This window comes from Rhincodon typus, chromosome 16 (assembly GCF_021869965.1).
Source record: "Rhincodon typus isolate 14 chromosome 16, sRhiTyp1.1, whole genome shotgun sequence".
Classification (NCBI taxonomy): domain Eukaryota; kingdom Metazoa; phylum Chordata; class Chondrichthyes; order Orectolobiformes; family Rhincodontidae; genus Rhincodon; species Rhincodon typus.
The window spans coordinates 15,908,750-15,919,890 of NC_063347.1; the positions used below are offsets into that span (position 1 = coordinate 15,908,750).

Below are 11,141 nucleotides of genomic sequence, written 5' to 3' on the forward strand. Positions count from 1 at the left end.
AACAAAGGTGCACACTCAGCAAAGATAGATATAAAGGACAGACTGGGCAGGAGTTCTCAAACTTTATTCTTCAGAAGCTCCTCCCTACTCCTGTGTTAAAAAAAATCCATAAACCCCCTGTAACAAGCAATTTTTCCTTTATTCAATCAGTTCTGCCAAAACAAATGATTCTTGTCCTGTTGTATTTTATGTTTGACACATTAATGAAGCCAATTTAGATGCTTACAAAGAATCAAGCTGTACCAATGTAAAAGTGACACACTTCTATTAGGGCACACCTTCACTTACAGTAAGAACCAAACAAAGATTTAAATAGCCACTTTCACATTTCCTTAATTTTGCAGTGTTAACAGTAGCTTTGTATTTTGTTAGCTATGCCTCCTCTTCCTCCTTAGTGTTTCTCAGCCCTAATTGTTGACGAAGGATCTGTAATATCACTCTGTGAGTTCTGTTGTTTTGAAGCTGATGACCATATTAAAAATGCATCTCCATCTGGTATTTATTGTCTTTGCTTACAAAGACTTTTCATGGGTTTTGTAATTTATTATGTTCCTACTAAAATAGTTCAATTACGCCTTACGTAAAATGAGAGCATATTAAGTAACCTGACACGACATTCATTTCTGTACTTTGCAGCTTGTAATAAATACACTTCAATCAGGTTTGAATGTAAATTCCAACCTTGAAAACATCCAAAGCATCAATGTTTCAAATGTCTTTCACCAAAATGTGAGTAAGGTACAAGATCTGAACCTTATATGGATGGAAATGTCATCAGATACCCCACATCGATGAACAAAACATCAAATGCCCCAAGTGAGTGAATTAAGGATCACATAACCCAAAACCTCCTGGAGAATAGAATTATAGAATCCCTACAGTCTAGAAGCAGGCCATTCAGCCCATTGAGTCCACATTAACCCTTTGGAGAACATCCCACCTAGACCTACCTCATCCCTGTAGCCATGCATTTCCCATGGCCAATCCACCTAACCTGCAAATCTTTGGACTGTGGGAAGAAACCAAAGTACCTGAAGGAAACCCACGCAGACATGGGGAGGACGTGGAAACTTAACACAGACAGTCACTGGAGGGTGGAATCGAACCCAGGTCCCTGGCGCTGTTACCATTCTTTCTGTAGATGTTGACCTACTGTTTTCCAGCCTGTGTATTGTTGAAATAATTTGCTTTCTATCTCTCCAGAAAATGGACGCTTTGTTAATTGGGATTGGGAATGTGCACCACATTAATCCCTAGCTCTGGAGAGATGCTGCCCAATATGTTGCCGGATCTGACCTCCTCTTCACAGGCTATTGAGGCTGCTGGCTGTGGGTGGTTTTTTTTTTGCTCATTCATTCACAGGATGAGGGCGTCTCTGGCTAGGCAAATATTTATTGCCCATCCCTAGTTGCCCAGGGGGCAGTTACAAATGAACCACGTTGCTTTGGGTCTGGGGTCACGTGTAGATCAGAACAGGAAAGATTTCCTTCCGTAGAATATTAGTGAACCAATTGGGACTCTTATAACAATCAATAGCGAGTACAATGCTTTTAATTCCGGACTTTTATTGAATTCAAAGCTCACCACCTGCCATGGTGGAGTTTGAACCCATATTCCCATAGCCTTGTTCTGGGGTTCTTGCTTACCAGCCCAGTGAGACTGCCACTACATAACCACGACCACCTCCTCCCGGAATGTGCATTGAATAGTGATCCCAGCAGATCTGGAATCTAGTCAGAGCCTTTAGCAGAGGCAGACCCATCAGGTTTAGAAAGATGAGGGCACGTGTGGGAAGGAGAACCAGGCTGTCAAGTAACTTCCAACATTATCTCCTCGAGAATAAGGACTTTGCAAACAGTCTTTCTGGCTGAATTTGATGGGAATATCTCCAAATACTGCTGTCTTACTCGTGGTACATCTTCACTTCTGCTTGACTCTTTTCAACGACACATCTTTAGCAGACAGAGTTTCTGGTAGCTTCCAATTGCTGTTGACTTTGATCCATTGACCTTATACGCATTGCAAACAAAATATGATGGAATTTATAATGGGTCAGGCAGCATCCATGGAGAGAGAGCAAGCCAATGTTTTGAGTCTAGATGACTCTTCATCAGAGCCATCTTAATCAGAGTCATCTAAACTCAAAATGTTAGCTTGCGGTCTCTCCATGGATGCTGCTGGACCCACTGTGATCTCCAGCATTTTTTGTTTTCAGTACAGATTCCAGCATTTGCAGTAATTTGCTCCAACCCGGTACGCACTGTAGGCCTGCACATGCCAGTTCAGGAATGAATGCCACCATATTTCATCAGAGTCAAACAAAAGGAGCACTTTTCCCTTAGAATTCTCTTGTGGATGTCTCGCTTCAGAACCTCTGAACTATGGAACATTTCACTGATTATAACAGTGCTGCACTGAACATACGTCATTAATGGCAGTGTAGGTAGTTCTACTGAATGGATGTCAAATTTGAGGAACACTTTAACAGATGAATGTATAATAGTACGGTGGGAGAGGAAACACCAACAAAATAGACAGAGAACAGTTCATGTTGTTACACACTCAGATCCAGGCCTTTGAGTGAATGAACAAAGGACAACAGTCGTTAGAGAGAGCCACCTTCATGGTCAAAGAATGGTGGACATGAACTTACAACAGGAACTGAAACACTTGTGAAATGTTATTTACTCAACAGGTTTGAAACGGCAATGAATAAAAAGCGGAGGTCAACAAGTGTGTTTCCCAACTACAGATATTTTTCATTCTATCTGAATGGAGACTCAAAGGTCAGTTCTTCTGTCATCAGCCTTTGGGTGTGCCTCATTCAGTGGTTATTGCCTCATGCTTTCATTGTATTGCTTTGTAGAACACACCCAAGGGAAGCAGCTTTGGAAGGTAAAGCAACTGTGGAGCTGAATGTGTAAATAGTTTCTTAGAAGCAATAACGCTTAAGTGAAAATTGTAGCTCTGTCTATCCATCTTGATCTTGTCATGTGTTTTTTTTTCTTCTTATTGTTTTATGAGATATGGAAATGGATACAATGTGGATGGGGTGGTGTGTTGTAGTTTTGTGCTACTAACTTTTACATTAATCTCAATTGTGCCATAGTAATAAGATGATGAAGGAAAACTGGGCAGAAATGGTGAATTGGACTACCCTGGCCACTTTTGTTTATGCAAAATGGAATGTAGCCTTCCCATCTTGGACAATGCAAGGAAATTAGTGAAGTTCATTTAAAGATAAGGCAACTACACAGCCACAGTATGCTCTATAGTAAGCACAATGTCCCCATGCGAACATTCCTGAAAATGGAGATGTTTCATGAACTATTAGATCTCTCAAAAATTGTGACCTCTGAAACTCCATTCCCTATACACTAATTTCTGTCCTGATGTTTAATTAGTATGTAATCATTAATTAAAGTTATAATGCTAAGTAGTTCAAAATTTTAAATGTTGATCTTTTTATTTCAGGGATTAGAGAATTTCACTTCAAAGACACGGACATTTCCGACATCAATGTGAGTTGCGAGATCCATGTGGTGATGGAGCACCGAGGTGTGATACAGACCTGGAGGCTTCTTCTCATCTGTTCCAGTATCTTTCAAGCTACCGCTTCCCCTCCTACTAAAGAAGCAGCCAGTGACAGTTCCCTATTCAGTAATCCAACCTATATTCATTCGCCTGAAGTTGAGCAGAGCTTGAACTCAGTTGCTGTGAGTGACTCTTCCAGCCTCCCTCAACCTTTGCTTGAGATGTCCAACGAGAACTCAGTTCATGCCAAACATTTCTTGCCACCAAACACGAGCAAGTCCGCACGACACCTGAGGAGGTCCCTGAGAGACAATGGTTTTGATTTTAGTGGGGATGATGAGGATGTTGATAGTGAGGATGATTTCAATTTTGAAACAACTGAAAAGGATGTTTTTGAATCTGAACAGTTTATTTTAGAAAATACATCTGCTCCACTGGTCCCTTCTGCTCGTACAAGTGATAACACGGACTACTCTTTATTGAGGCAATTTGAAGGTACCCCAGATTATCAAACAGTTCAAACACATCAAAGCCTCAGAAATTCTCAACGTGGCAAAACAGTAGATGCCAGCTCTTTCCTCCAAAAGCCCACAGCGGCATCTCCAAATGATTCCCCTGTTTTTGAGGTCACCACCCACCACACAGTTCTTGAACAAACTGAGTTTGTGCAGCCAGCAGATGGACGCATCATCGCCATTGGCAAAACAGCTCAGACGTCAACTCCACATCATTCAGTGGCCGAGCAACAACATTTACTTACTAGTTCCTTTGTACTGGGAAAGGAGGAGGCTGTGGTACAATTTGAAGGACAGCCTGAATACATTTCACCTGCATCAGTTGCTGGTCCTTCTCTCGCACAAAGGAACCAATCCTTGATTAAAAATGAGCCAGGCGAGAGTTACATGACTCCTGGACCATTGCAATCTGTTTCTCCAATTAAATCAGGAACAGATTATTCTCCAGTGACAGGAGGAAGCTCGCTCAGAGCTGGTGAGCCCAGCGTTGGTGTTCCTCTACAAAGCAATCAGATAGATTTCTTGAATGTGACCGATGCATCAGAAACCGGGAGCCAACACAATTATCAGTACACTGCTAACATTGTAGAAAATGCCCTGAATTTGTCCATTTCTTCTACCACTGAGCATCTGGAGCCTGGAATAGAGAGGCGAATAATTGACCAAGTTAATCCAAGTGAAAAGTCCTTTGATACAGTTGACAGTGCAACTACAACACAATGGCATAGAACACCAATGAACGGCGCTAGTAAATCCTCAGCTGCCCATCAAATGACTCACTCATACTCTAGCTCGGGACATGGACATGACATTGACACACAGCCAGCAGATAACATGACAACAGTTGTTAAGGTGCTACAAGATGCACAGTTCTTTGATATTCCAGAGACAGATCTTGATGGGAGTCCAACAGCCAGAGATGTGCTTTCCACAGAGACTGTTACCATTCACCCAACAGCAGGATTCCAGCACCTGACCATGAAAGGTGGCAGAAAGGGACGGACATCAACTGAGTCAACAAGGACAGACACTTCGACTTATTTCTTTGTGTTAACTGCACAGAGACGCATGCTGTCAGTAGAGGTCAACCCTATTCATACATCCACCAGAAATATGAGAGCAGAGTATACCCCGAGTGGCAGCTACATGGCAATGCTGCAGACAAAACCTACAGAACTACCTCAAAGGCTGACAGCAAAGGTTTCTAACAAAACACACATTCCTACGACCCAGCAACCTGGCATTGGCACCAAATGGACGACGACCAATTTGAGTCTACCTCGGACAACATCGAGGGCTCCTTTGCCCACTTCCCATCCCACCAAAGTGTTTCAAACGGAGACATCAACTGTGAAAGGTGAGATGCTTCCCTGGTTCCATTTTTAACCAACTATTCGGATCGTCATTCTCTCTGGGCTGATGCCATCTCCAGCTGACTATGTAAGTGAAAATTGTGCACATGGTAAAAATCCTGACTCAGTCCACAATGTAGGTAGTCTGCAGTGAGATTTCTCTTGGCGTTAGAGGATATGTGGACATCAACTAGGACCTTTGTATTGGAGCATTCCCAAAATCACTGGCCCTACTTTGACAGTGAGGGGAAGGGAACAGGAGTGAAGTTGGGCTACATTCAATAAACAATCCTGCCTTCATTGTTAGGAAGAGGCTGCATATATTTTGACACATTGTTCCCTTGGGTTTCAGGGCAACATGACCACACAGCCACACTTGTTAAACCTGTTTTTCTTTATTTTAGGATCCAAGCGTGAAATATACTTATCAATCCTGTCCCTTTAACTGGGAACAATCAACACAAACTTGTTATTCTTGTTTCCTTGTGATGGAAATTTATGCACATGTTAAATTTTGTCTACACAATTGTGTAAACAGCAATTGTGTCTCCTCATTTAGAAGCTTCTGCACGCATTCGGTATCGCGGTTCATTCAGAGTGCTTGGAGTGAGTCATATCAGACTCAAAATGTTAACTCTGTTTCTCTCTCCACAGATGCTGCCAGACCTGCTGTGTTTTCTCAGCACTTTCTGTTTTTATTTCAGATTCCCAGCATCCACAGTGCTTTGTTTTTGTTTTACCTGTTTTCCGTATTAGAAGCATGCATGCACTTGCTAATGATTTCACCTCAATCAAAGGAGCCCGCACACACTCACGCACACACTCACTGATTATATCTTCTCATTTAGAGGGTCAGTATGTTTTTAACCAATTCTCTCCCCGCAGCTAGACAGATCTGAACGTGCCCTCAAAACCCATGTTCTAGTTACAAGAGGGATTATCTACTCTCAAATACTGAACCCCTTTGGATACAAAGGAATCCATGTGCACACAGTAAAACGATTATGCAGCAATTGTTGGTCTTTATGTTTCAGAATATTATGAAGATTGTTACATTCTTCAGCTCTGTCTTATTATAGAGTGGGGTGTAAAAGGCATTAAATGAAAAACAGATGAGCCAAGTGCATTTCTGTCTTCTAGTTCTGGTTAGTTTTATTCTGTCTCAACTGCAATTTGTCTGTGTTGCCTGGGCCTTGTTAAACCAGATGTTAAACATCTTTTTCAAGGTACTGCGACAGTGAAGACAACTCCACCAGTTACCAGCAAGCCTGGAACCCATCATAATGTCATGACAACATCAACGGCAGGCAAATCAGGTGGGAATCTGTTTCATAACTGCTGCAATAGTATCTATCGAAGCCAAACTGTACATGAGTGCCTTTCACTAGCAAGGCTAATTCCTGTATTTGGAATAGGATAAATGATTCTCCTGTGTCTGCCAAGCTGTACTTTTTACTTACAGACTCCTAACACACCTTTCTATCAAAAATGGCACCCAAATTTTCTGAAAACCTGCAATATTAAAATACATTGATATTTTCTCTCTGTCTCTCTCTATCTCTCTCACACACTCCCTCTCTCTCTCACGCGCGCGCACACACACACACACACACACACGCAATTATCTCATGACTTACTTCACTGCTATGTTTTACTTTTAACAGATTAAAGAAAGCTCTTGAGAAAGTCCAAAGTTTATTTATAAGCCTGGTAATTGAAGCAGCCCTGAATCCACAGTCAATTGGGCAAAACCTCACACATTGAGCCCTTCAGCTATACCACTTGAAAAACACTTTGCTCAGGTTGAAAGTCTGTTTTTGGAAGTGAATCCAGACAGGATGCTTTCGACAACTTTGACCTACTTTTTCTTTCAGCTGTTACAAGTTTTAAAGTTGCAATCAGCCCTCCTCTGGTGGCACAGAAAGAGTAAACAATAGGTTTGAATACCTAGATGGTGCCTCAGTGTGATACAGATGTGCAATTTAAGAACAGAATGAGGGCATTTAGCTTCGCAAGCCTGCCCCGCTATTCAATGGCTGCAATTCCATATTCCTGCCTATCCCGATAATCTTTGATTCACTTGTTAGTCACGTGTCTATTCTCCTTTGTAATCTTTTTGCCCTTCACACCTTTGTTATTTCTAAACCTGATGTCCAATGCATGCCTGGCAGACATTCCATCTCATGTAAAGTTGTGGTCATTCAAAACTCACATCAAACCCATCACTCCAATCCTCACTGAACTCTCGTTAATAACATCTCAATCTTGAAATTCTCATTCCTGTTTGCAAATCCCTTGGCCATCCCTATCTCTGCAATCTATTTCACGCCCCTATAACCTTCTGAGAAAGCCACACTCATCCAGTCCTGGTCTGGAAAGCATCTTCTATTTCAAATAGTCCACCATTGGTAGCCTTGCCTCCAGTTGCCAAAACTCTAAACACAGGAATTCCCTCACTAAACCTGTCCACTTCCCTCTTTCCTTTAGATCATCAGCCTTGATATCTCCCTATCTGTCTTGGTGTCACATCTAGTTTCATTATGCTCTTGTGAAGTTGGGGAACATTTTACTATTTAAAGGATGCTATATAAATGAAAGTTATTGTTGTTGTGTTTACCTAAAGTTATAATCATCTGGGATTCAAGCCAGTTGAAGGTCTTTCGCTCTAATTAAGTTGTAAATCACTTCATTGAGTAATTATTGAGGAAGAAACAAAGACTTGATGTCGTGTGATAAAACGAATGAGGTCACTGTATGTCGCTTTATGTGGATGAGTAAAGTTTGTGTTTATTGAAAAAGAAAAACATTTGGTGTTTAGTTTTGGTTGACTAGCTTGGCTATCAGAAAGATATCCTTGTTACTTATTATTTGATGCTATTGACACTGAGGTACACTTTAGCAAAGTTTCCAGAGGGAGTGTCTGAAAGGGCCATGATTGGGAGAGGTTTTTAGTTCTCACTTGGGTGAGGCTTGGAGCTGACTGATAATATTTAAATTTTGAAGGAGGACTGCATTTTAGATTGGGGAGATGTGGTGCAAGGTGAGGGAGATGTGGTCGAAGCTGGGTGGCTGAGAGGGTAATTGCTTCCTTTTGTCATTGTCTACACTATTGTCATAAACAAAAAGAAGCAGCTTGTTACTGTAGAAGGGGTAAAAACTGCCGATGCTGGAGTCTGAGATAACACAGTATGGAGCTGGAGGAACACAGCAGGCCAGGCAGCATCAAAGGAATAGGAAACCTGACATTTCAGGACGCTTCTGAAGAAAGGTCCTGACCCAAAATGTCAGCTTTCCTGCTCCTCTGATGCTGCGTTCCTCCAGCTCCATGCTGTGTTATATTTGTTACTACAGAACCCTGGTTAAAGACTATACATTCCCATCTTCTGGGTTGTGTGGTTCTGAAGAATTTTTTTTAGAATCCGTACAGTGTGGAAGCAGGCCCTTCGGCCCAACAAGTCCACACTGACCCTTGGAGCATCCCACCCAGACCCATCCCCTTATAACCCACCTAAGCTACACATCCCTGAACATGATGGGCAATTTAGCATGACCAATCCACCTAGCCTACACTTCTTTGGACCGTGGGAGGAAACCAGAGCACCCGAAGTAAACCCACGCAGATGTGGGGAGAATGTGCAAACTCCACACAGACAGTCGCCCAAGGGTGGAATTGAACCTGGGTCCCTGGTGCTGGGAGGCAGCAATGCTAACCCCAGTGCCCCAGTTTTTATTCTTAAGGATCCGTGTCACATGAAAAAACATTGATACTTGTGAATTTGCAGTACATGTGGTCAGTTTTTGTAGAAAGGTGAATTGCTGTCCTCACTTTCCCACAAAGAGAGTTGAAGCTTCCTTTAGAGTCTGGCACCACTGTTCCAGCCAATAGGTCAGAGTGGAATAGAACTTGCAGCAAAATGTCTATTTTTTGTCCATCAGAATCAATTTGTTCTTAATTTACAGTGTGTGACTGTCACTACAGGTAAGTATTTACTTCCAAACCCTGAGTACTTGCTTACCCATTTCAGAGGGCAGATAGGAATTTATAACTGTGAATCTGGAATGATGTGTAGGGCAGACAGCAGATTTCCTTCCCCTAAGAGCATTGATGAGCCAGAGGGTTTTTATGGCAATATGTTAAGTTCAGATTCATTTAATTGGAAAAATTCAATTGGATCAGCAATTGTGGTGGGATTGAACTCATACCCTCAGATCATGTTTCTGGGTTATAAGCCCTGCAATATACTCTCTAAGTCATTATATCCTAGTTGAAGAATCTGCAGTAATGTCTACTATTATAAGGATTGTAGCTTTGACAGAAAAGTGGTAAAGGATAGTTCCATACAGACTTTGTGCATAATGTCAATAGTAGTTATTGTTGCAGGACAGTCTTCAGGAGTGATTGATGGAGGACTGAGTCTCTATTCTTCCTTCTGGCTAGGATTAGAGGCATGGGGCAACGGAGCCAACCTTTACAGCCCTGATGTATTTAATTGCAATAAAACAACCTGCCTGACTCTAACGTGGACTAATGTGGAGCATGGGGGAAGAGCGAGGACAAATGTGAAAGAATTTAGAGAGTTGGAAAGATACACAAAGAAGTTTTGTTTAGAAGTGTGATAGTCTGTGCCCCTTTGTAGTTGTTGCCTGGCACAGAGTTTAGAAGAAGAATTAATAAGGGAAAGAAAAATTAAAAGAACTGTGGATACTGGAAATCAGAAACAAAAACAGAAATTGCTGGAAAAAACTCAGCAGGCCTGTGGAGAGAATTCAGAGTTAACGTTTCAGGTCCAGTGACCCCTCTTCAGAACAGAATTAATAGGATGCAGAATCACCCCGTGTCTTAGTATAAGCAATTCCTGTCAGTTTCACTATTCATGTGGGAGTGGGTAAGTTGCTGTCCTTACAGTTTCATACTCTACATTCATCACTCAGGTAACCTTTTGAGCTTTCCCGAATTTAATCACTCTCCCATTGTTGGCCATGCCTTTGGTTGCAAAGACCCTAAGCACTGGACCATCCTCCCTGCACCTTGCAGCCTCTCTTCCTCACTTTCTTCTTTTAAGACTCTCCTTAAGCCCCGGCGAGCTTTTGGTTATCTGAGATAGTAGGAACTGCAGATGCTGGAGAATCCGAGACAACAAGGTGCAGGGCTGGATGAACACAGCAGGCCAAGCAGCATCATAGGAGCAGAGAGGCTGACGTTTCGGGCCTAGACCCTTCATCAGAAAAGGGGGAGGGGAAGGGGGTTTTGAAATAAATAGGGAGAGAGTGGGAGGCGGATAGAAGAGGGATAGAGGAGAGGATAGGTGGAGAGGAAACAAACAGGTCGAAGAGGCGGGGATGGGGCCAGGAAAGGTGAGTGTAGGTAGGGAGTTAGGAAGGGGATAGGTCAGTCCAGGGAGGACGGACAGGTCAAGGGGGCGGGATGAGGTTGGTCGGTAGGAGATGGAGGTGCGGCTTGAGGTGGGAGGAGGGGATAGGTGGGAGGAAGAACAGGTTAGGGAGGCAGGGACGAGCTGGACTGGTTTTGGGATGCGGTAGGGGGAGGGGAGATTTTGAAACTTGTGAAATCCACATTGATACCATTGGGCTGCAGGGTTCCCAAGCGGAATATGAGTTGCTGTTCCTGCAACCTTCGGGTGGCATCGTTGTGGCACTGCAGGAGGCCCAGGATGGACATGTCGTCTGAGGAATGGGAGGGGGAGTTGAAATGGTTCGCGACTGGGAGGTGCAGTTGTTT

At 42.8% G+C, this 11,141-nt stretch overlaps 2 protein-coding genes across 2 annotated transcripts in view; both read left to right on the forward strand.

The window, feature by feature from the left end:
- Positions 1–2,736: 2,736 nt before the first annotated feature.
- On the forward strand, positions 2,737–4,410 carry LOC125485162. Its single transcript, XM_048606698.1, has 3 exons — positions 2,737–2,786; positions 3,475–4,328; positions 4,372–4,410. The coding sequence occupies exons 2-3, from the start codon at positions 3,546–3,548 to the stop codon at positions 4,408–4,410; spliced, it is 822 nt and encodes a 273-aa protein (XP_048462655.1). The 5' UTR covers positions 2,737–2,786; positions 3,475–3,545.
- LOC109927079 (proline-rich transmembrane protein 3) overlaps positions 4,353–11,141 on the forward strand; it is a 49,051-nt gene continuing 42,262 nt past the window's right edge. Inside the window, exons 1-2 of the mRNA XM_020526977.2 lie at positions 4,353–5,406; positions 6,628–6,717. Of these exons, the coding sequence (XP_020382566.1) occupies positions 4,437–5,406; positions 6,628–6,717 (1,060 nt within the window). The 5' untranslated portion in view covers positions 4,353–4,436. The remainder of the gene's footprint in view (positions 5,407–6,627; positions 6,718–11,141) is intronic.

Coding starts and splice junctions, on each gene's coding strand:
- LOC125485162 (XM_048606698.1), top strand. CDS start 3,546: ATGGAGCACCGAGGTGTGATACAGACCTGGAGGCTTCTTCTCATCTGT. Junction 4,329..4,371: donor TGGGAAAGGAGGAGGCTGTG/GTACAATTTGAA, acceptor CACCTGCATCAG/TTGCTGGTCCTTCTCTCGCA.